Source organism: Taudactylus pleione, unplaced genomic scaffold, assembly GCF_031769625.1.
Source record: "Taudactylus pleione unplaced genomic scaffold, aTauple2 ptg003137l, whole genome shotgun sequence".
Taxonomy (NCBI): Eukaryota; Metazoa; Chordata; class Amphibia; order Anura; family Myobatrachidae; genus Taudactylus; species Taudactylus pleione.
In genome coordinates this window covers 3,986,174-4,007,581 of record NW_028287496.1, presented here as the reverse complement: position 1 = coordinate 4,007,581, position 21,408 = coordinate 3,986,174, and the positions used below count along the sequence as shown (strand labels likewise).

Sequence of the window (21,408 nt, the reverse complement as noted above, 5' to 3'; positions counted from 1 at the left end):
TATCTTCTTCTTCAAGCCATTCTCTCTGCATGTTGCCTGTATCTATTATCCCCACTTACTATCTGCTCACATTCCCAGTGTCACAATCCCGCAAGAAAAAACACTGATGTCCTTCAACTGAACCCTGGATCTTTTGCATGGTAGGCCTATATTCTTGCCAGTTGTACCATTGTGGATCTTGACTCCTGCTCAGTAAAACCTGATTATTCAGATGTTGTTGGTTCCTGTTGCTCTGCTTTTGGATATCCCAGATTTGGACTCTAACTTATACCTTATTTAACCCCTTCGCTACCAACCATTGAGATCCAACTAATGAAAATATATTGCTGCCTGTGACAACCACTTACTTCAATTTTGAGACTGCATCCACACTATAGTCTACAAAGTGTTGTCTGAAAACTCACCTCTTCAGGCAGCTCATTACATTCCAGAACCTCCCTACTAAAATGTGTAGGCTATTCTGCCCGATTATATCCCTTTAGTCTCCTCCATTACCCTCCTCTACTCTATTCAACCGGATAACCCCCCTCTACTCAAATCTTCCATAAAACAACCACTCTCCTCTATTCTACCAGATAACCACCCCTCTACTCTATTCTACCAGATAACAAACCCTCTACTCTATTCTACCAGATAACAGTCTACTCTATTCTACCAGATAACCACCCCTCTCTATTCTAACAGATAACAAACCCTCTACTCTATTTTATCAGATAACAAACCCTCTACTCTATTCTATCAGATAACAACCCCTCTACTCTATTCTACCAGATAACAAACCCTCTATTCTATTCTATTAGATAAACCACCCCTCTACTCTATTCTACCAGATAACAAACCCTCTACTCTATTCTACCAGATAAACCACCCCTCTACTCTATTCTACCAGATAACAAACCCTCTACTCTTTTCTTCCAGATAACAACCCCTCTACAATATTCTACCAGATAACAAACCCTCTACTCTATTCTATTAGATAAACCATCCCTCTACTCTATTCTACCAGATAACAAACCCTCTACTCTATTCTACCAGATAAACCACCCCTCTACTCTATTCTATCAGATAACCACCCCTCTCCTCTATTCTACCAGATAACAAACCCTCTACTCTATTCTACCAGATAAACCACCCCTCTCCTCTATTCTACCAGATAACAAACTCTCTACTCTCTTCTACCAGATAAACCACCCCTCTACTCTATTCTACCAGATAACAAACCCTCTACTCTGTTCTACCAGATAACAAACCTACTCTATTCTACCAGATAACGCTCCTCAACTCTATTCTACCAGATAAACCCCCTCCACTCGATTCTTCCAGAAAACAAACCCTCTACTCTATTCTACTAGATAACCACCCCCTCTACTCTATTTAACCAGATAAACCACCCCTCTACTCTATTCTACCAGATAACAAACCCTCTACTCTGTTCTACCAGATAAACCCACTCCACTCAATTCTACCGGAAAACAACCCCTCTACTCTATTCTATTAGATAAACCACCCCTCTACTCTATTCTACCAGATAACAAACCCTCTACTCTATTCTACCAGATAAACCACCCCTCTACTCTATTCTATCAGATAACCACACCTCTCCTCTATTCTACCAGATAACAAACCCTCTACTCTATTCTACCAGATAAACCACCCCTCTCCTCTATTCTACCAGATAACAAACTCTCTACTCTCTTCTACCAGATAAACCACCCCTCTACTCTATTCTACCAGATAACAAACCCTCTACTCTGTTCTACCAGATAACAAACCCTCTACTCTATTCTACCAGATAACGCTCCTCAACTCTATTCTACCAGATAAACCCCCTCCACTCAATTCTTCCGGAAAACAACCCCTCTACTCTATTATACTAGATAACCACCCCCTCTACTCTATTTTACCAAATAACCCCCCTCTACTCTATTCTACCAGATAACAACCCCTCTCCTCTATTGTCCATTGTTATCTGGCTGTAATACATAGCATTTAACATCATTCATCAATCTGCAATTTTCTATATAAAATGTAGATACAAACACTATTCAAGCATTATTAGATTATGTAATATAATACAGCTGAGAAGCAGAGGTGCACTAAGCATAAAGTAATAAAGTGGAATGTTATAAACTACCAACCAATCAGCTCCTAACTGTCATTTTTCAAACACAGATAGTGTAAAGTGGCAGGAGCTGATTCGTTGGTACTGTATCACTCTCTAGGGCCTAGTGCTTCTCCCCCTCGTGTGTTTGTGGATACATACTTAATAATGGTGTAAAAAGTATACCCCATACAAAATAGGGGAATTAAACCAACAAATATTGTATGGAAGGTGCTGTGCTTATAAAACATAAACAAAATGTTTTTCCTTGGCTGAAATTAATTATAGACACCTGTATATATAAAAGATAAATGCATTTAAGTTTCAATTTATAATAATCAGAATGCATACATACAGAATCAGATCAGAAGAAACATATAACTACATTTGATCCTTCAGCATTTGTTCTATAAAAATATATAATAAACAATTTTAGGCTGAGTGGTAATAGAGAATATTTTCCTTTAAACCTATGTTAAAGTCTTTATATAACAAGAATCCGAATTTCTCTTTAAAAAGCTCCACAGGAATAAGGGTTTGATTCAGACCCGCTCGCTAGATGTGTTCGAACGCACCGAGTATATGTAAATCCAGCACACCCAAGCAAGGCAGGTGATCACACGGCAAGGCATTAGCACGCCCACTATGTTTTGGCGTGCGATCGTTTTTTGTATGTAGATGCCCACCAGCCTGTCTTAAGATGCCCACTTGCGCACGTCATCTCCAGGAAGTGTATGCAACCATCGATTACCATCGGATGCGATCGCAGCACTTGTGATTGACCATAGCCCACCGCAAGCACTGCGAGCACTTCAGTGTACAAATCAGCCAAGTGACGTGTACCATGATGCTGCCTCTTAATTATGCATGCCCCTGAAATGGCGTCAAGATGCTCCAGCACGCCTGCGTTCGCACCACCACTCCCCATTTTCATCGACCAACTTCCGTCACCACCTACAAATGGCTTCTCCCTGTCACTCATTCACCAGGGCTGTCTATATGCAGCGAGTGAACGCTTCCCGATCGCTCAGACTGACTCGCGCACGCGGGCTGTGATGCGTACGCAATGAAGTTAGCAATTCCTGAGTAAGGTCAGAGCTTGTGCAAGTGTGCGTGAGGCTCTGATGGTATTAGATGTTACCGATGGTTTCACAGTCTTGCTAAGGATTACGGATGTGTGTAAGGTAAAGTGGGCGTCCATATGTTGTGCTGCGGCAGCATAGCGATCGCAATGGATTAGCATACTATCACAGTTGATCTGCGTGTGTAATCGCTATTGCATTCGCAGTTGCGATCCATAGTGAATCAGGCCCAATGTCTTTATATAACAGCCTGTACTATTTATTGCATCTCTGCTGAGTTGTATTAGAGACTTTCCTAGCAAAGTTCTGAATGAAATAACGATCAGTCCTTACGTTCCGCCCTCACCTGCAGGAGTCAGCAATAAACGGCTGTAGTAAGCTCTCCCCGGCCGATGGCAGGTAATACCAGTGTGATAGACAATTGTCTGTGGACTGACCCCACGGTTCTGTCTTGTTTTATCATGATGTAAAGCGCTGCAGAGTATCTTGGTACCACATTAATAATATATATTAATAAACTGTGATTTGGAGGTACTGAGACTCACCTTCATATCGTTGTGTAAAACCCGACCCATTGACTTGAAGCATCCATTGGGCTTCTGTTGTTGCTTCAACCAATCAAAGCCTTGTTTTATATGGTTCTCATCAACAAACATAAACTCTTGGCCCTGACAGAAGCTCTTCAGGACGAAAGCTGTGAGCCTGGGAATATACAAAGTAACAGGAGATAGAGGGAGGATCGGGACTGACAGGAGAGAGGGGGCTGTTCCCAGACATCTGGGATCAATGTTCTGTATATAGATGAATAAGTGTGTTTATTGTTACATTATTGTAATGTGGTATCTTTCTATAAATCACTTATCTTATTTATATGGGTTTCGCAGCACCGTACATAGGTGTAGCACTTACAGTAATAAATTGCACATGCACCATACAGGAACATAACTTCTAACAACAGTATATACATAATAACATAATTATGTGCAGAATACAGGTGGGAAAGCACACTGCTCTAAAATACCCACACAAGGAATATAGCTATCTAGTCCTAAACCCTTCTTTCACCTGCAGTGTCATCCATCTGAGTAACTCTCTCATCAGCTGTTCATTGCCTTAAAGGCAACCAGTTGACAGCAGAATTCAGAGAGTGGTTTGAACTGCAGATACAATTCTATTTCAACAGGATAGTTGCTTGTTCATCTCTCTCACTTGCCGTTCACTACCATTCGGTACATGATGAGCAGCAGAATTTGGAAAACAACCTGTACCTAACCTATTACACTTTCCTTTCTTATACATCAAGCTAAATATGTAAATAACCATAAACTTACATATGTCTACCTGCTTTATGAGCAATCATCATCAGCCTGCCCTATGATAAGGAATTCATTCCTTACACATTTTCTTTGTGAATTTTAGCTCTTGTATATGATTTAATTTGGTCAAATGTTATCCTATGATCACTTGTATGTGATGGGTTCTCTGCAATACCCGCCACTTCAGGTTTCAGCACTTACATTATAGGAAAGTAAACCAGTACAGGAATCCTCCCCCTAATTTTCCATGTACTAATTTATATCTCCCAACTTTTCCATCGAAGGACCACATGCAGTGAGCATGAGACGGGTCCTGTTACATGGGACTTGGCCCATAGGGTACAAATACACAATTACAGATACACTAGGTGGCAAAGTATCTCACTTTGAAACCTAAAATCCCCCTCCCTAAATATTGTTTGCTTTGACTCCTTCTCTATTATCTTGTGTGGTAAGATAGCTTTGTTCCTGCAGATAATTCATTTCAGGAACACCTGTCCCACCAGTTCCCTGGTGCTTGTACAAGTGATAATAGCCATACCTACCATGTGCTGCCCTCCTTATCACTTTTGCCGAAGGCGCTGTAACATCCTTCTGGGTACTTGTATGTCAACTGGCGCTGGAGTCCTGGAAGGACAGAGGTCAAAGATCATTAACCAAAAATACATTTATCATAGTAGTATCATAGAGTAAAAGGTCACTCAGGGAACCTTAATACATCCTGGGGCTGCTTTTCTATAATTGTGAGATCTGAGGGTCTCTATTATATTATAGAAGTAGACTATAGATTAGATGCCAGCTAATATCATAGCAGAAGGGTCAGGGTTACCTGTATTAAACGATCTTAAGGGAATTTATTATTTTAGTTTAGAAGCATGAAGATTACGATGGTCAAACAAATAAATTAAAAGCGGAAACATGGAGTCCCACAGCCATATGAGTCCCAGCCCAATGAAGAGGAGGAATTGAGGAACACCATCTGGGAAATGTAGTTTGTAGAACATTGAGTGGAGATTAAGGTGTGTACTGTACATCGGCAGTGCTGGATGGATGATGTCTACACACAAAGTGGCCTGCTCATAGGAAACTTATCCTGTGGAAACACATTGGGATTTATTTACAGTCCTGAAGGAAAGTGGCAGCTCAGTCTAATAGCTACATCTGCCATCCGTGCCACATCTCATGTCTAATCACCACAAGATGCGATGACAGTGATAAAAGGAAATGTCTGCCCTTATGATGGGTGGGCTGGTCACATAAGGACAGTTGGATTATTATTCAGAATACAGTATAGTTACAGTAATGTGCTGATTTGTGCTGGTAGGGGGACTGTTGTTTATCAGATGGAGGCTGCAGATATTTGGAACATTACAATTTACCATGTATCTACTAAGCAGCTAAACTGTTATAGTTCTCTCTAAGGTATCTGTGTTATTCTTCAGCCTTGTAGATCGATGGGACACCACATGGGCGCTTGAAATAAAAGGTGGGACATCATCGCTGAAAAAACTTCACAGATGGGTGGAAATTGCTCCGAGATGTTTAACTTCATAAATTGAAGATTTAAACCCTTCAGATAGTGTAATATATAATAAAGCATCAGTCCACCTAATAACGTGTACTCACCACTCTCCAGGAACTCTTTCCCTTTCTTTAAGATACCAGGATTCAGGTCACCCGAAGTCTTCAGATACTGTAGAGTGTAAACATTTGGGGCAAAGCGGATCATGTTCTGCTCACCACAGCCATATGACATAGCTAGAAGGTTATCCAAGTTATTCATGGCAGTTCCCATGATGTTCCCTAGTGTAGGAATTAGATTTAGGCAAAGGAACATAAGAAAGGAGAGGACAGAACTAATTAGATGAATGGAGTCCAGCTCTTCAAATTAATTTACTTTAGCTCCTAACAGGCTGTATACTGTATACTATACTGCGCTCACCACCTACACTCAGTGCAGTCATTAGCTCCTAACAGGCTGTATACTATACTGCACTTACCACCTACACTCAGTGCTGCCATTAGCTCCTAACAGGCTGTATACTGTATACTATACTGCACTTACCACCTACACTCAGTGCTGCAATTAGCTCCTAACAGACTGTATAATCATGAGTATTGGTTCAGCTCACAAAGTGATGGGCAGTGGGTTGTTGAAGGGATCCTTTATATTGAATGGTTAAGATTAATCATGAATATTGGAGATCCTCCATGATCTGTCTCATTACTGGGGAAGAAATCCCAAGGGTTAAAGCTTTCATCTCTCTCTGTAATACACCGTGGAATATGTTTGCACTATATAAATAACTGTTTATAAATTAATGAATCTTAACGAAGGAACATTCTAATGGAAAATACAGCAAATTCATGTTTACAGGTAACAGCACAGAAATACTCACCATCTTTCCCTACTCACCAGTAATACTGATAAACGCTTTCTCTGACCCTGGGACATGTGACGCCGGCAGCTCCAACTTCACCTTCTCTGATACAGAATTACCTGGAAATGTCAGATTCGTGTTTCAGCATTTTTTCCAATTAAAGAAACAGTTTTCTGGATTAAAAAAATGTAGGATAATTTATAAATTGCAAATGTGCAAAACCGCACTTCAAATGTTCTTTTAAGATGTCAAACACCAAGTTTACAAGAGAGAGGATGTATCTGAGAGCCAATATTTTTGCATCTTTGGTGATACATTATGTTGCACCAATTAGTGAGAGAGGTTGGGCAGATTGAGGTGTGTAGTGAAGAGTGGAGGGATTAGGCACATGGTTGACACTAAAGTGCATAAATATTTAATTTTAGGATGCATTTCCTATATTTTTAGGAACCCACAGATATTTTCTCACTACAAAAAAACTTTAACTCTCTCCCCTGTAGCCTTCAAGATTGTGCCTCATCCTTATAGTACTAATTAGGTGTATTTTGCACCATTCGGTCTCATTAATGTGTTAAAGCTCAATTTTAGTCACAATTCAAATAATGTAATAAAAAATGTCAAACACTCAATAGTGACATATGTAATACAGACGGTTCATATTAAAAATACTTCTCAATTTGTTTTCAATTAACAATTTTATTTACAATTTGAGGGACCGCTATGGGAACCAGGTTCACCCTGAGCTATTCCAACATCTAGATGGAGCACTTCGAGGAGAAGCACATATGGGTTGTGGCTTTGTGGTATTTATATTGATTACTTGTTTATTTTTGGGATGGGATGTTCACTCTCTCAGTAATTGTGTAAATTAATTGAAATAATTGTTTTCAGTCTTTTGTACAATAGGGCTTTATCATTGCTATTTTAGATCAACCTTTTGAAGAGTTTACAAAGATTGAAAATACCTAATTTATACCTGAGCCAATAGGGAGAAAACACAAAAGAATACTATAGATAATAATCTTTATTTTTTTACTCAGTTTATTTTCCCATGCTAATAAAATTAAGAAAATTATAAGAACATTTTTTTTGCCTACTAAAACCTCATGACATTGTATATACCCTCCCATTATAGAAGTAAATAAAGTGTTAGTTGGAAGATTAGAAACCCTAAAGTGTATATTGGCTCTGATACATTTTAGGAGGTAAGAGGTCTCTAAAACGTTTATGTCAATTGTTGGGTGATACAGCACAGTCTGATGAAATCGAATGCCATTTAAAAAACCTCACATTTTACTATTAACTAATATATTTAGTAGATATTTCTATATAAATTAGATTTAGCCTTATGATGTGCGCTGTATACTATTCTACTTTGGCGGCCACTGATACAGCTGCCAAACTTGAATATTCTACCTACAGAAGAGCCTGATAAGTTCAGTACCACAGTCCTACAGTCACCATATTTAATTTTGTCTAAAGATTAAAATTATATTACTGTCCTGTCACCTTCACAAACCAGCATGGAGTTGTGCGTCTGCTCCACCAAGGTCCCCTCGGGCTGAAATATAAACAGAAGTCTCTTTTATCCTGTGTTCATCATGATGGGATGAAGCCGGTGTGGGGGACATCAGGTCTTTCCTTATAAGACGAGTTAATAAATGTCATACTTACGTTATGGCGCACAGACAGCAGTGCTCATTTATTGAGCTGCAAACATTCCCTTGTGTGATGTCATGCTCCTATTTCTGCTCTACCGCCCCCATTTATATGGACTTACGCAGGACTCACACAGGACTTAGCAAATGATTACAGTGACACTAATGGTGGTGCCAATTTGTCCTACTTCTGACAGGAGATGCTGGATGGATGGAGTCATACCTGGCTGAATCTAATATAGGTGCCTTGTATTGCATTAAAAAAAAGTGATTTTCCTGTTGCAGGAAGATATATTAATAAGCTTTGAAGACTGTGCAGCTATGAGGGTTCTTTGCTTGGTGGCATCTGCTGATCCTCTTTCCCTTTATGAGGAAGAGTTAGTGTAAAGCAGGTGTTACCCTTTGCTTGGGACACCATCTGCTCCTACCAGGATCCATATACACCGGCTTTCTCCATACTCGTCATATACACATAAAATTAAATTCTCACATTCTGTGGTCAGTGGATGAGCTGTAGCCCCCGTATGAGCTCAGCTATAGTGACTGCATACAGGTTTATAGTGAGATCAGCCATTATAATAACAGAAGACCGATCTGTCAGGGTTACTAACCTCCACCAGGACAGACTGGATCACAACATCTCTGTTCCCTTTGTCTGGGACTATCGTCTTCTGCCCCTCACACAGGTTCTGACTCTTCACAGCTTCAGCGATGATGGAAACATTCATTTGTCCTGGAATATAATAATACATAACAATACAAATTTTTTCATATAGCACTTTTCTGTAAACATAATAAAGAGGTTTTAGCTTTACAGTAAATATAGACACTAAGGGCCTTGATCAGTAGTGCATGCAAATGTGATTACGGACGCAGATCTCTTTGCCACCACGATTGTGGTTAAGGTGTGCTGCGCAGCGATTGCATTGCAATTACAGACGCACAGAGGAATCCATTGCAAAGTGAGTGACAGGCTGTCAGGTGGTGGTGACGGGGGGTTGTGACGGGGGGTTGTCAGATAAACGGGGGGTTGTCAGAAAAACGCAGGCTTACCTATGCATTTGAACGCCGTTTCATAAATTATCAAAAAAACTTGAAAGATAGAGTGCGCTCGTATCTTATTGAAATTCTCTAGATACTGCCCTTTGCAGTATAGAATTCTTCCTCTTGCTGTTAAATCTTCTCATAATTTGGATACGTGTAACACATTGATGGATAGTGTGTGACACCTGTTATTTATTTGATGTCATATGAATAAATGTTATAATTTTTGAGAAAATACTACACCATGATTGTGGCACAATCTTCTTGTCTTGCAGGTTATGAATATTGATTAAGAGAAGATTTAACAGCAAGAGGAAGAATTCTATACTGCAAAGGGAAGTATCTAGAGAACTTCAATAAGATACGAGCGCACTCTATCTTTCAAGTTTTTTTGATTATTTATGCTATTATAGTTCTAAGGGTAGAACCATTTTGATTGATTGTTTGCTGCTCCACGGGTATCTGGGCGCCCAGGGGAACTACAACTAGATAACATATGCCGTTTCATAAATTAGCTACTGCGATTACATACACAGCATGAGAGCTATCTGCGTGTGAGGAGACGCAGCGTCTGCGGCTGGTCAGACCTGGTGTGAAGCTGTGTTACTGCCCAATGTGCGTCCATGGTACCGATGTTTACACACAGGAGCAACATTGGACAGATATGAGAAGGCAGCAGTGGTGTCTTTATGTCGCCATTAGCATATGCGATCCGTAGGCGATTGCAGTTGCGATTGCATTTGAGTCCGCTGAAGAATCAGGTCCTATTGTTTAAACTGCCCATAAAGGTACCAGTTGAGGCAGCCATCTTGGGCACCCTACCAAGGTAACCTATGCAGTGTGCTCGAGATGGCCACCACAACTGGTACCTGGGCATTATAAGCAGCGCTTGGTAGAGATGTCATGTACAATAATGGGGGAGCTACAGAATACTAACGCAAGATACATGATCATTATCAAAATTAGCAGATCCATGTATTGCTTATCCTACACATTATTATCCTTTATGTATATGGAGCCGCAAGTGTTACACAGCACCTTACACAGTACATAAATAAGTGAACAACCAGTGACTTACAGTACAATACAGAGCAGGACAAGGACTATACACATTGCTGCATTAGCGATTATAAGACTCATATAAGTAACAGGGCGTCAGCAACCAGGTGTTAGGTGCCCTAGTGGAGATTGAGGAGCAGATAAAATTCTAAGTACTGTAAGTAGAAGCACAAGTGGGTAGAGAGGGCCTTGCTCGTGAGAGCTTACATTCTAATTGGAGTACCAGACGAGGTGGTCATATTGGGTACAGTAGGTTACAATGTGTGTGAGAAGCAATACATGGAACTAATAAACGACTAACAAGATACCCACTTCATATATACAGTAGATGCACATTATTTATGCTGCCCATAATAGTACCAGACTAGAGATCCATTTGGGGTACACTAAACAGGTTACAGAGGGCAGGATGGGCAATTTTAGAAATGTGATATAAATGTAATATGGGAATATATACAGATACAACTCTTCATGGAATATAATATCCCATTATACAAACATTAATCCTCCCAGGTCATTAGTGTCTTTGCTCTATATGGCGCGAGGCACCTGGCGCAACTGAGCCACACCGATATCTATAGCAAATTTTGCATCCTAGTCGCAACGTAGCTACAGCTCACAGTGAACCTAGAGATGCTAATCTGCGACTTTTGTCACATAGGAGTTTGTATAAGTACTAAGTCACAGATAAAGCATAAGGGAACAGAGGAGAAGCCACAATCACTTGTGTCGGGACCCGTTTTGCACTGATTTCACACAGATGTACAAGAACCGCAATCCCCAGTGGTGAGTGTTCACTAGTGTAGTAGTTTTATTGCTTCTTATTTACATTTTGAGCAAAAAGGATGCTTGGCGTGGCTGAAACACATGGACCCTGTCGTGGAGAGAGGTGCTATTTGTAACGACTTGAGCCACAGTACATGAGGACACATTTGTCCGGACATGCGCTGGATAAACACATCAGTTATACATATGTCCGGACGTGCGCTGGATAAACACATCAGTTACACATTTGTCCGGACGTGCGCTGGATAAACACATCAGTTACACATTTGTCTGGACGTGCGCTGGATAAACACATCAGTTACACATTTGTCCAGACGTGCGCTGGATAAACACATCAGTTACACATATGTCCGGACGTGCGCTGGATAAACACATCAGTTACACATTTGTCTGGACGTGCGCTGGATAAACACAAAGTTATACATTTGTCCGGACGTGCGCTGGATAAACACATCAGTTACACATTTGTCCGGATGTGCGCTGGATAAACACATCAGTTACACATTTGTCCAGACGTGTGCTGGATAAACACATCAGTTACACATTTGTCCGGACGTGCGCTGGATAAACACAAAGTTATACATTTGTCAGGACGTGCGCTGGATAAACACATCAGTTACACATTTGTCCGGATGTGCGCTGGATAAACACATCGGTTATACATTTGTCCGGACGTGCGCTGGATAAACACATCAGTTACACATTTGTCCGGACGTGCGCTGGATAAACACATCAATTACACATTTGTCCGGACGTGCGCTGGATAAACACATCAGTTACACATTTGTCCGGACGTGCGCTGGATAAACACATCAATTATACATTTGTCCGGACGTGCGCTGGATAAACACATCAGTTACACATTTGTCCGGACGTGCGCTGGATAAACACATCGGTTACACATTTGTCCGGATGTGCACTGAATAAACACATCAGTTACACATTTGTCTGGACGTGCACTGGATAAACACATCGGTTACACATTTGTCCGGACGTGCGCTGGATAAACATATCAACTACACATTTGTCCGGACGTGCACTGGATAAACACATCAGTTACACATTTGTCCGGACGTGCGCTGGATAAACACATCGGTTACACATTTGTCCGGACATGCGCTGGATAAACACATCAATTACACATTTGTCTGGACTTGCGCTGGATAAACACATCGGTTACACATTTGTCCGGACGTGCGCTGGATAAACACATCAGTTACACATTTGTCCGGACTTGCGCTGGATAAACACATCAGTTACACATTTGTCCGGACGTGTGCTGGATAAACACATCAGTTACACATTTGTCCTGACGTGCGCTGGATAAACACATCAGTTACACATTTGTCCGGACATGCGCTGGATAAACACATCAGTTACACATTTGTCCGGACGTGCGCTGGATAAACACATCAGTTACACATTTGTCTGGACGTGCGCTGGATAAACACATCAGTTACACATTTGTCCGGATGTGCGCTGGATAAACACATCAGTTATACATTTGTCCAGATATGCGCTGGATAAACACATCAGTTACACATTTGTCCGGACGTGTGCTGGATAAACACATCAGTTACACATTTGTCCTGACGTGCGCTGGATAAACACATCAGTTACACATTTGTCCGGACGTGCGCTGGATAAACACATCAGTTACACATTTGTCAGGACGTGCGCTGGATAAACACATCAGATACACATTTGTCTGGATGTGCGCTGGATAAACACATCAGTTACACATTTGTCCGGATGTGAGCTGGATAAACACATCAGTTATACATTTGTCCGGACGTGCGCTGGATAAACACATCAGTTACACATTTGTCCGGACGTGCGCTGGATAAACACATCAGTTACACATTTGTCCGGATGTGCGCTGGATAAACACATCAGTTACACCTTTGTCCGGATGTGCGCTGGATAAACACATCAGTTACACATTTTGAATATGATTCTACGGGCTGATTAGACACAGAGGGCAATGTGCAGAACAAAACAAAATAGTACAAAGAGAAAATATTGCTGGCAATGTGCTGACTGATGTGTATGTATTGGAGTTTGCATGCAAGTTGGCACCAGAAGCATTTGTGCCCAGTTGTGCCCAGCATATGTCACATACATGTTTGCCCTTGTTATTATCCATTTGATTTGCGTGTACAGTATAGTATTACTATTCAATACTAATAAATCTTCAAAAACCATTCAGACAGCAGAATACACACATAAAGCAGCATACAGTATAATATAATATAAATATATATATAGCAGCATACAGTATAATATAATATAAATATATATATATAGCAGCATACAGTATAATATAATATAAATATATATAAAGCAGCATACAGTATAATATAATATAAATATATATAAAGCAGCATACAGTATAATATAATATAAATATATATATATAGCAGCATACAGTATAATATAATATAAATATATATATAGCAGCATACAGTATAATATAATATAAATATATATAAAGCAGCATACAGTATAATATAAATATATATATAGCAGCATACAGTATAATATAATATAAATATATATAAAGCAGCATACAGTATAATATAATATAAATATATATATAGCAGCATACAGTATAATATAATATAAATATATATAAAGCAGCATACAGTATAATATAATATAAATATACATAAAGCAGCATACAGTATAATATAATATAAATATACATAAAGCAGCATACAGTATAATATAATATAAATATACATAAAGCAGCATACAGTATAATATAATATAAATATATATAAAGCAGCATACAGTATATGGCTGAGCAACAAATGAAGCGCTGATCAATATCAATAGAGCATTGCAAACAGCCAATCAGAAGTGGTTTGTTAGCGCTTTATCACCAGCAGGTAAAATGTTATTGCATAAGACGCTATGATAGCGCTCAGCTTCCATTAGAACTAGGGGTGAGCGGGTTCGGATTTCTGAAAACCGAACCCCCCCGAGCCCCCCCGATCCGAGGCCGATCCGAGTCAGGCTCGACTTTTTCCGCCTGACTCGATCTGAAATCGAGGCAAAACGTCATCATCCCGCCTTCCAGGTCTCGCGGGTTTTGGATCCTATACAAGGTACCCGCGTCGGCGCCATTTTCTCACTCGGCTGTGGACAGTGAAGAGGGAGGGTGGGAGTTAGGGCTGGCTAGGCTGTGTAGTGTAGTGTAGTGCAGTGTAGTGTTGTGCTGTGCTGTGCTGTGCTGCTGTTGTCCATAGGGGCTGTGTACACTCCTTCAAAGTCCATAGGGGCTGCCTGGACTGTGTTGTGCAGTCAGGTGTCCACTCCAAAGTCCTGTGCAGTGTCCCAGTCCTAAAGGGGTGCTGTAGTGTTGTCCAAAGGGTGCTCTGTCCATCAGGGGTGCTCCCCCCAAGTGCAAAAAAAATATATTTTTTTGTGTTTGTGAATTGTGTGCGCAGTAGCCGCACGTGCATCAACAAAGTAGTGCCAAGTGTGCGCCTGTGTCCCATAAATAAAGGGCCGGCTGGATTGACCGTTAAAGTGTGCTGTAACCCCCAAAGGGCACTCCAAACAAATAAAAATTTTTTTTCTGTGTTTGTGAATTGTGTGCACTGTGGCTGCACGTGCATCAACAAATGAGCAGCACCAAGCGTGCGCCTGTGTCCCATAAGTAAAAGGCCGGCTGGCTTGTCCGTTAAAGGGTGCTGTAACCCCCAAAGGGCACTCCAAACAAAATAAAAATATATATTTTTGGTGTTTGTGAATTGTGTGTGCAGTAGCCGCACGTGCATCAACAAAATAGTGCCAAGCGTGCGCCTGTGTCCCATAAACAAAGGGCTGGCTGGCTTGTCCATTAAAGGGTGCTGTAACCCCCAAAGGGCACTCCAAACAAAATAAAAACATTTTTTTTTTGTGTTTGTGAATTGTTTGCGCAGTAGCCGCACGTGCATCAACAAAGTAGTGCCAAGCGTGCGCCTGTGTCCCATAAATAAAGGGCCGGCTGGATTGACCGCTAAAGGGTGCTGTAACCCCCAAAGGGCACTCCAAACAAAATAAAAAAAATATTTTCTGTGTTTGTGAATTGTGTGGGCTGTAGCTGCACGTGCATCAACAAAGGAGCAGCGCCAAACGTGCGCCTGTGTCCCATAAGTAAAGGGCCGGCTGGCTCATTTCTTAAAGGGTGATGTAACCCACAAAGTGCACTAGTCTCCAACAAAAATAAAAAAATATTTTCTGTGTTTGTGTGCACCTTAGCCGCACGTATATATCAATATAACATAAATGGAGGTTCAAACTTTCTCCGATAGAAATAAAATAAGGAAAGATCAAGAACCACTTCCTCCTAGTGCTGAAGCTGCTGCCACTAGTCATGACATAGACGATAACATGCCATCAACGTCGTCTGCCAAGGCCGATGCCCAATGTCATAGTAGAGGGCACATACAATCCCAAATGACAAAGTTCAGGAAAATGACCTTGAAAAAAACATTTAAATCATCTGTAGAGAAACGTAAACTTGCCAATATGCCATTTACGACACGGAGTGGCAAGGAATGGCTAAGGTCTTTCCCTATGTTCATGACTAGTGGTTCAGCTTCACATGACGATGGAAGCCCTACTCCCACTAAAAAAATCAAACGAGTTAAGCTGGCAAAAGCACAGCGAAGAACTGTGCGTTCTAAGAAAATATCACAAATCCCCAAGGAGAGTCCAAGTGTGGTGGTGGTTGCGATGCCTGACCTTCCCAGCACTGGACGGGAAGAGGTGGCTCTTTCCACCATTTGCACGCCCCCTGCAAGTGCTGAAAGGAGCACCCACAGTCCACTTGCTGATATGCAAATTGAAGATGTCACTGTTGAAGTACAACAGGATGAGGATACTGGTGTAGCTGGCGCTGAGGAGGAAGTTGGCGAGGAGGATTCTGATGGTGATGTGGTTTGTTTAAATCAGTCTCCGGGGGAGACAGTTGTTGTCCGTGGGATGAAAAAGCCCATCACGGTCATGCCTGGGCAGAAGACCAAACATTCCACCTCTTTGGTCTGGCAATATTTCTATCCAAATCCGGACAACAACTGTCTTGCCATATGTACCATATGTAAAGTTGAAATAAGTAGGGGTAGGGACGTTAACCACCTTGGAACATCCTCCCTTATACGTCACCTGCAGCGCGTTCATAAAAAGTTACTGTCAAGTTCAGAAACTTTGGCTAAGACCGTAAGCAGTCCAGGGACACCTAAATCCCGTTGTCCTGTTGTATCCAAGCACCTGCAAACCACACCATCAACTCCCTCCTCGTCAATTTCCTCCTTAGTCAGGATTGGAAGTAGTCCTGCAGGCCATGTCACTGGCATGACTGACTCTCCTATCCGGGATTCCTCCGGAGGATCCTGCATTGCTACACCTCCTGCTGTCGCTGCTGCTGTTGCTGCTGCTGGGAGTCGTTCATCATCCCAGAGAGGAAGTAGGAAGACCACTACTTTTACTAAACAATTGACCCTCCTACAGTCCTTAGCGAGGAGGATGAAGTACGACAGCAGTCATCCTGAAGCAAAACGTATAACTGAGGCCTTGACTGCTATGTTGGTGTTAGACGTGCATCCGGTATCTGCCATTAGTGCAGTGGGATTTAGACAATTGATGGAGGTAGTGTGTCCCCGGTTCCAAATCCCGTCTAGATTCCACTTCACTAGGCAGGCGATACCGAGACTGTACAGAAATGTCAGAAAAAGTGTCCTCAGTGTCCTGAAAAATGCCGTTGTACCCAATGTCCACTTAACCACGGACATGTGGACAAGTGGAACAGGGCAGACTAAGGACTATATGACTGTGACACCCCACTGGGTAGATGTATCACCTTATACAGCAACAACAGCAGCGTCACCAGTAGCAGCATCTCAGAAACGCCAGCTCGTTCCAAGGCAGGCTACGCTGTGTATGACCGGTTTCAGTAAGAGGTACACCGCCGACAACCTCTTAGAGAAACTGAGGGAAATCATCGCCCAGTGGCTTACCCCACTTAGACTCTCCTGGGGATTTGTGATATCTGACAATGCCACCAATATTGTGCGGGCATTACATCTGGGCAAATTCCAGCACATCCCATGTTTTGCTCACACAATAAACTTGGTTGTGCAGAATTTTCTGAAAAGCGACAGGGGCGTGCAGAAGACGCTTTGGGTGGCCCGAAAAATTTCTGGCCACTTTCGCCATTCAGCAACTGCGTGCCAAAGACTGGAGCGCCAGCAAACACTCTTGAACCTGCCCCGCCATCACCTGAAGCAAGAGGTTGTGACGCGGTGGAACTCAACCCTCTATATGCTTCAGAGGATGGAGGAGCAGCAAAAGGCCATTCAAGCCTATACATCCACCTATGACATAGGCAAAGGAGGGGGTATGCACCTGACTCAAGCGCAGTGGAGAATGATTTCCGTGTTGTGCAAGGTTCTCCAGCCCTTCGAACTTGCCACACGTGAAGTCAGTTCAGACACTGCCAGCTTGAGTCAAGTCATTCCCCTCATCAGGCTTTTGCAGAAGCAGCTGGAGAAAGTGAAGGAGGAGCTAAGATGGAGCGATTCTGCTCAGCATGTGGGACTTGTGGATGAAGCCCTTCATTCGCTTTGCCAGGATTCCAGGGTGGTCAATCTGTTGAAATCAGACCACTACATTTTGGCCACCGTGCTCGATCCTAGGTTTAAAGCCTATGTGGTGTCTCTCTTTCCGGCTGACACAAGCCTGCAGAGGTGCAAAGACCTGCTGGTGAAAACACTGTCAGCTGAAGCGGAACGTGACACGTCAACAGCTCCTTCTTCATTTTCTCCAGCAACTGGGGCTGCCAGGAAAAAACTTAGGTATCCTAAGCAACCCGCTGGCGGTGATGCAGGGCAGGCAGGACCAAGTTTGGACATCTGGTCCGGACTGAAGGACCTGGCAACAATTTCTGACATGTCTACTGTCACTGCATATGATACTGTCACCATTGACAGAATGGTGGAGGATTACATCGGTGACAGTATCCAAGTAGGCATGTCAGACAGTCCGTACCTGTACTGGCAGGAAAAAGAGGCAATTTGGAGGCCCCTGTACAAACTGGCTCTATTTTACCTGAGTTGCCCCCCCTCCAGTGTGTACTCCGAAAGAGTGTTTAGTGCAGCCGGGAACCTTTTCAGCGATAGGCGTAGGAGGTTGCTTCCACAAAATGTGGAGAAGATGATGTTCATAAAAATGAATTATCAACTCTTCCAGGGAGACCAGCCTCCAGAACGTACAGAGAGATCTGTGGTGGTGGATTCCAGCGGGGACGAGTTAATTCTCTGTGAGGATGAGGATGTACACAACACTGAAGAGGGTGAGGAATCGGTGGATGAGGAGGATGAGGACGACATCTTGCCTCCGTAGAGCCAGTTTGTGCAGGGACACATTAATTGCCAGCTTGTTTTGTGGGGGCCCAAACGAACCAATCATTTCAGCCACAGTCTTGTGGCAGACCCTGGCGCTGAAATGATTGGTTTGTTCAAGTGTGCATGTCCTGTTTATACAACATAAGGGTGGGTGGGAGGGCCCAAGTACAATTCCATCTTGCACCTCTTTTTTTTCTTTGCATTATGTACTGTTTGGGGCCTAGTTTTTCAAACTGCCATCCTGTCTGCCACTGCAGTGTCACTCCTAGATGGGCCACGTGTTTGTGCCGCCCACTCGTGTCGCTTAGCATAGTCATCCAGCTACCTCGGTGCAACCTTTTGGACATAAAAACACTATTGTGAGGTGTGAGGTGTTCAGAATAGACTGGAAATGAGTGGAAATTAAGGTTATTGAGGTTAATAATAGCATAGGAGCAGAAAAACACACAAATTCTGTGATTTTAGCTGTTTTTATGCTTTTTAAAAAAAAAAAATTACAGATCCGAAACACAAAACCAAGAACCCAAAACACGGAAGGGTGGCGCATGGCGTGCAGAGAAATAATCTCATTGTGTCTCTATCCATTTGCTTCTGAATTCAGCCGCCATTACTATCAGCGCACATTTGTACCAGCCCTATACCTGTGTATTGTCACCCCAGCCTAGCCAGCGACCCCGCCCCTCAGAAGACTATGAGGGGTATTCAATATGAAACGTAAACTTTGCTGTCGAAGTTTACGTTTCATATCGGAGTTTTTACCTGCGTTAATGTATCGGGCGCGCGCCCGCTTATCCCCGTATTCAATATGAAATGAACGAAAACGGGAGCCTCCGAAGTTGGATTTGCGTAAAGTTACGAATTTTTCCTTAAAAAAATTGTAGGACCCCCCTAAAGCTGTAAAAGCATGGGGGATCACTACGGGTCCCCCCGTTTTAGCCTTTAAATGAAAGTCGGGAATTTAAATAGCCGCAGCAGGTGTTTTTTTCCCGACATTGAAGAAGTGATGCAGAAGAGCACTTAGGTTATTTTTTTCATTTTTTTAAGTGGTCCCATCAAATTTGGGGTACATGAAAATGCGTACTAGCATATTTTTAAGTCCCTAAAGTAAGTTTTTAAAAATTCTGCAACTGTGCACCTGCCGCTATAAATCTATTCTAGAATAAACCTGCCGCTAATAATCTATTCTAGAATACACCTGCCGCTAATAATCTATTCTAGAATACACCTGCTGCTAATAGCCTATTCTAGAAAACACCTGCCGCTAATAATCTATTCTATAATACACCTGCTGCTAATAATCTATTCTATAATACACCTGCCGCTAATAATCTATTCTAGAATACACCTGCCGCTAATAATCTATTCTAGAATACACCTGCTGCTAATAATCTATTCTAGAATACACCTGCCGCTAATAATCTATTCTAGAATACACCTGCCACTAATAATCTATTCTAGAATACTCCTGCCGCTAATAATCTATTCTAGAATACACCTGCTGCTAATAATCTATACTAGAATACACCTGCCGCTAATAATCTATTCTAGAATACACCTGCTGCCAATAATCTATTCTAGAATACACCTGCCGCTAATAATCTATTCTATAATACACCTGCTGCTAATAATCTATTCTAGAATACACCTGCCGCTAATAATCTATTCTAGAATACACCTGCCACTAATAGCCTATTCGAGAAAACACCTGCCGCTAATAATCTATTCTAGAATACACCTGCCGCTAATAATCTATTATAGAAAACACCTGTCGCTAATAATCTATTCTAGAATACACCTGCCGCTAATAATCTATTCTAGAAAACACCTGCCGCTAATAATCTATTCTAGAAAACACCTGCCGCTAATTATCTATACTAGAATACACTTGCCACTAATAATCTATACTAGAATACACCTGCCGCTAATAATCTATACTAGAATACACCTGCCGCTAATAATCTATTCTAGAATACACCTGCCACTAATAGCATATTCTAGAAAACACCTGCCACTAATAGCATATTCTAGAATACACCTGCCGCTAATAATCTAAACTAGAATACACCTGCCACTTATAATCTATACTAGAATACACCTGCCGCTAATAACCTATTCTAGAATACACCTGCCGCTAATAATCTATACTAGAATACACCTGCCGCTAATAATCTATTCTAGAATACACCTGCCACTAATAGCATATTCTAGAAAACACCTGCCGCTAATAATCTAAACTAGAATACACCTGCCGCTAATAATCTAAACTAGAATACACCTGCCATTTATAATCTATACTAGAATACACCTGCCGCTAATAACCTATTCTAGAATACACCTGCCACTAATAGCATATTCTAGAAAACACCTGCCGCTAATAATCTAAACTAGAATACACCTGCCACTTATAATCTATACTAGAATACACCTGCCGCTAATAATCTATTCTAGAATACACCTGCCACTAATAGCCTATTCTAGAAAACACCTGCCGCTAATAGCCTATTCTAGAATACACCTGCCGCTAATAATCTATTCTAGAAAACACCTGCTGCTAATAGCCTATTCTAGAATACACCTGCCGCTAATAGCC

General features: G+C 41.7%; 1 protein-coding gene across 1 annotated transcript in view; it reads right to left on the bottom strand.

Moving 5' to 3' along the window:
* Window positions 1-21,408, bottom strand: part of LOC148430837 (alpha-2-macroglobulin-like protein 1) — a 630,872-nt gene that overhangs the window by 72,147 nt on the left and 537,317 nt on the right. Inside the window, exons 25-30 of the mRNA XM_088466430.1 lie at window positions 9,150-9,271; window positions 8,390-8,441; window positions 6,916-6,999; window positions 6,126-6,302; window positions 5,045-5,126; window positions 3,729-3,885 (exon numbers count right to left, since the gene is read on the bottom strand). Coding sequence (XP_088322556.1) covers window positions 3,729-3,885; window positions 5,045-5,126; window positions 6,126-6,302; window positions 6,916-6,999; window positions 8,390-8,441; window positions 9,150-9,271 — 674 coding nt within the window. The remainder of the gene's footprint in view (window positions 1-3,728; window positions 3,886-5,044; window positions 5,127-6,125; window positions 6,303-6,915; window positions 7,000-8,389; window positions 8,442-9,149; window positions 9,272-21,408) is intronic.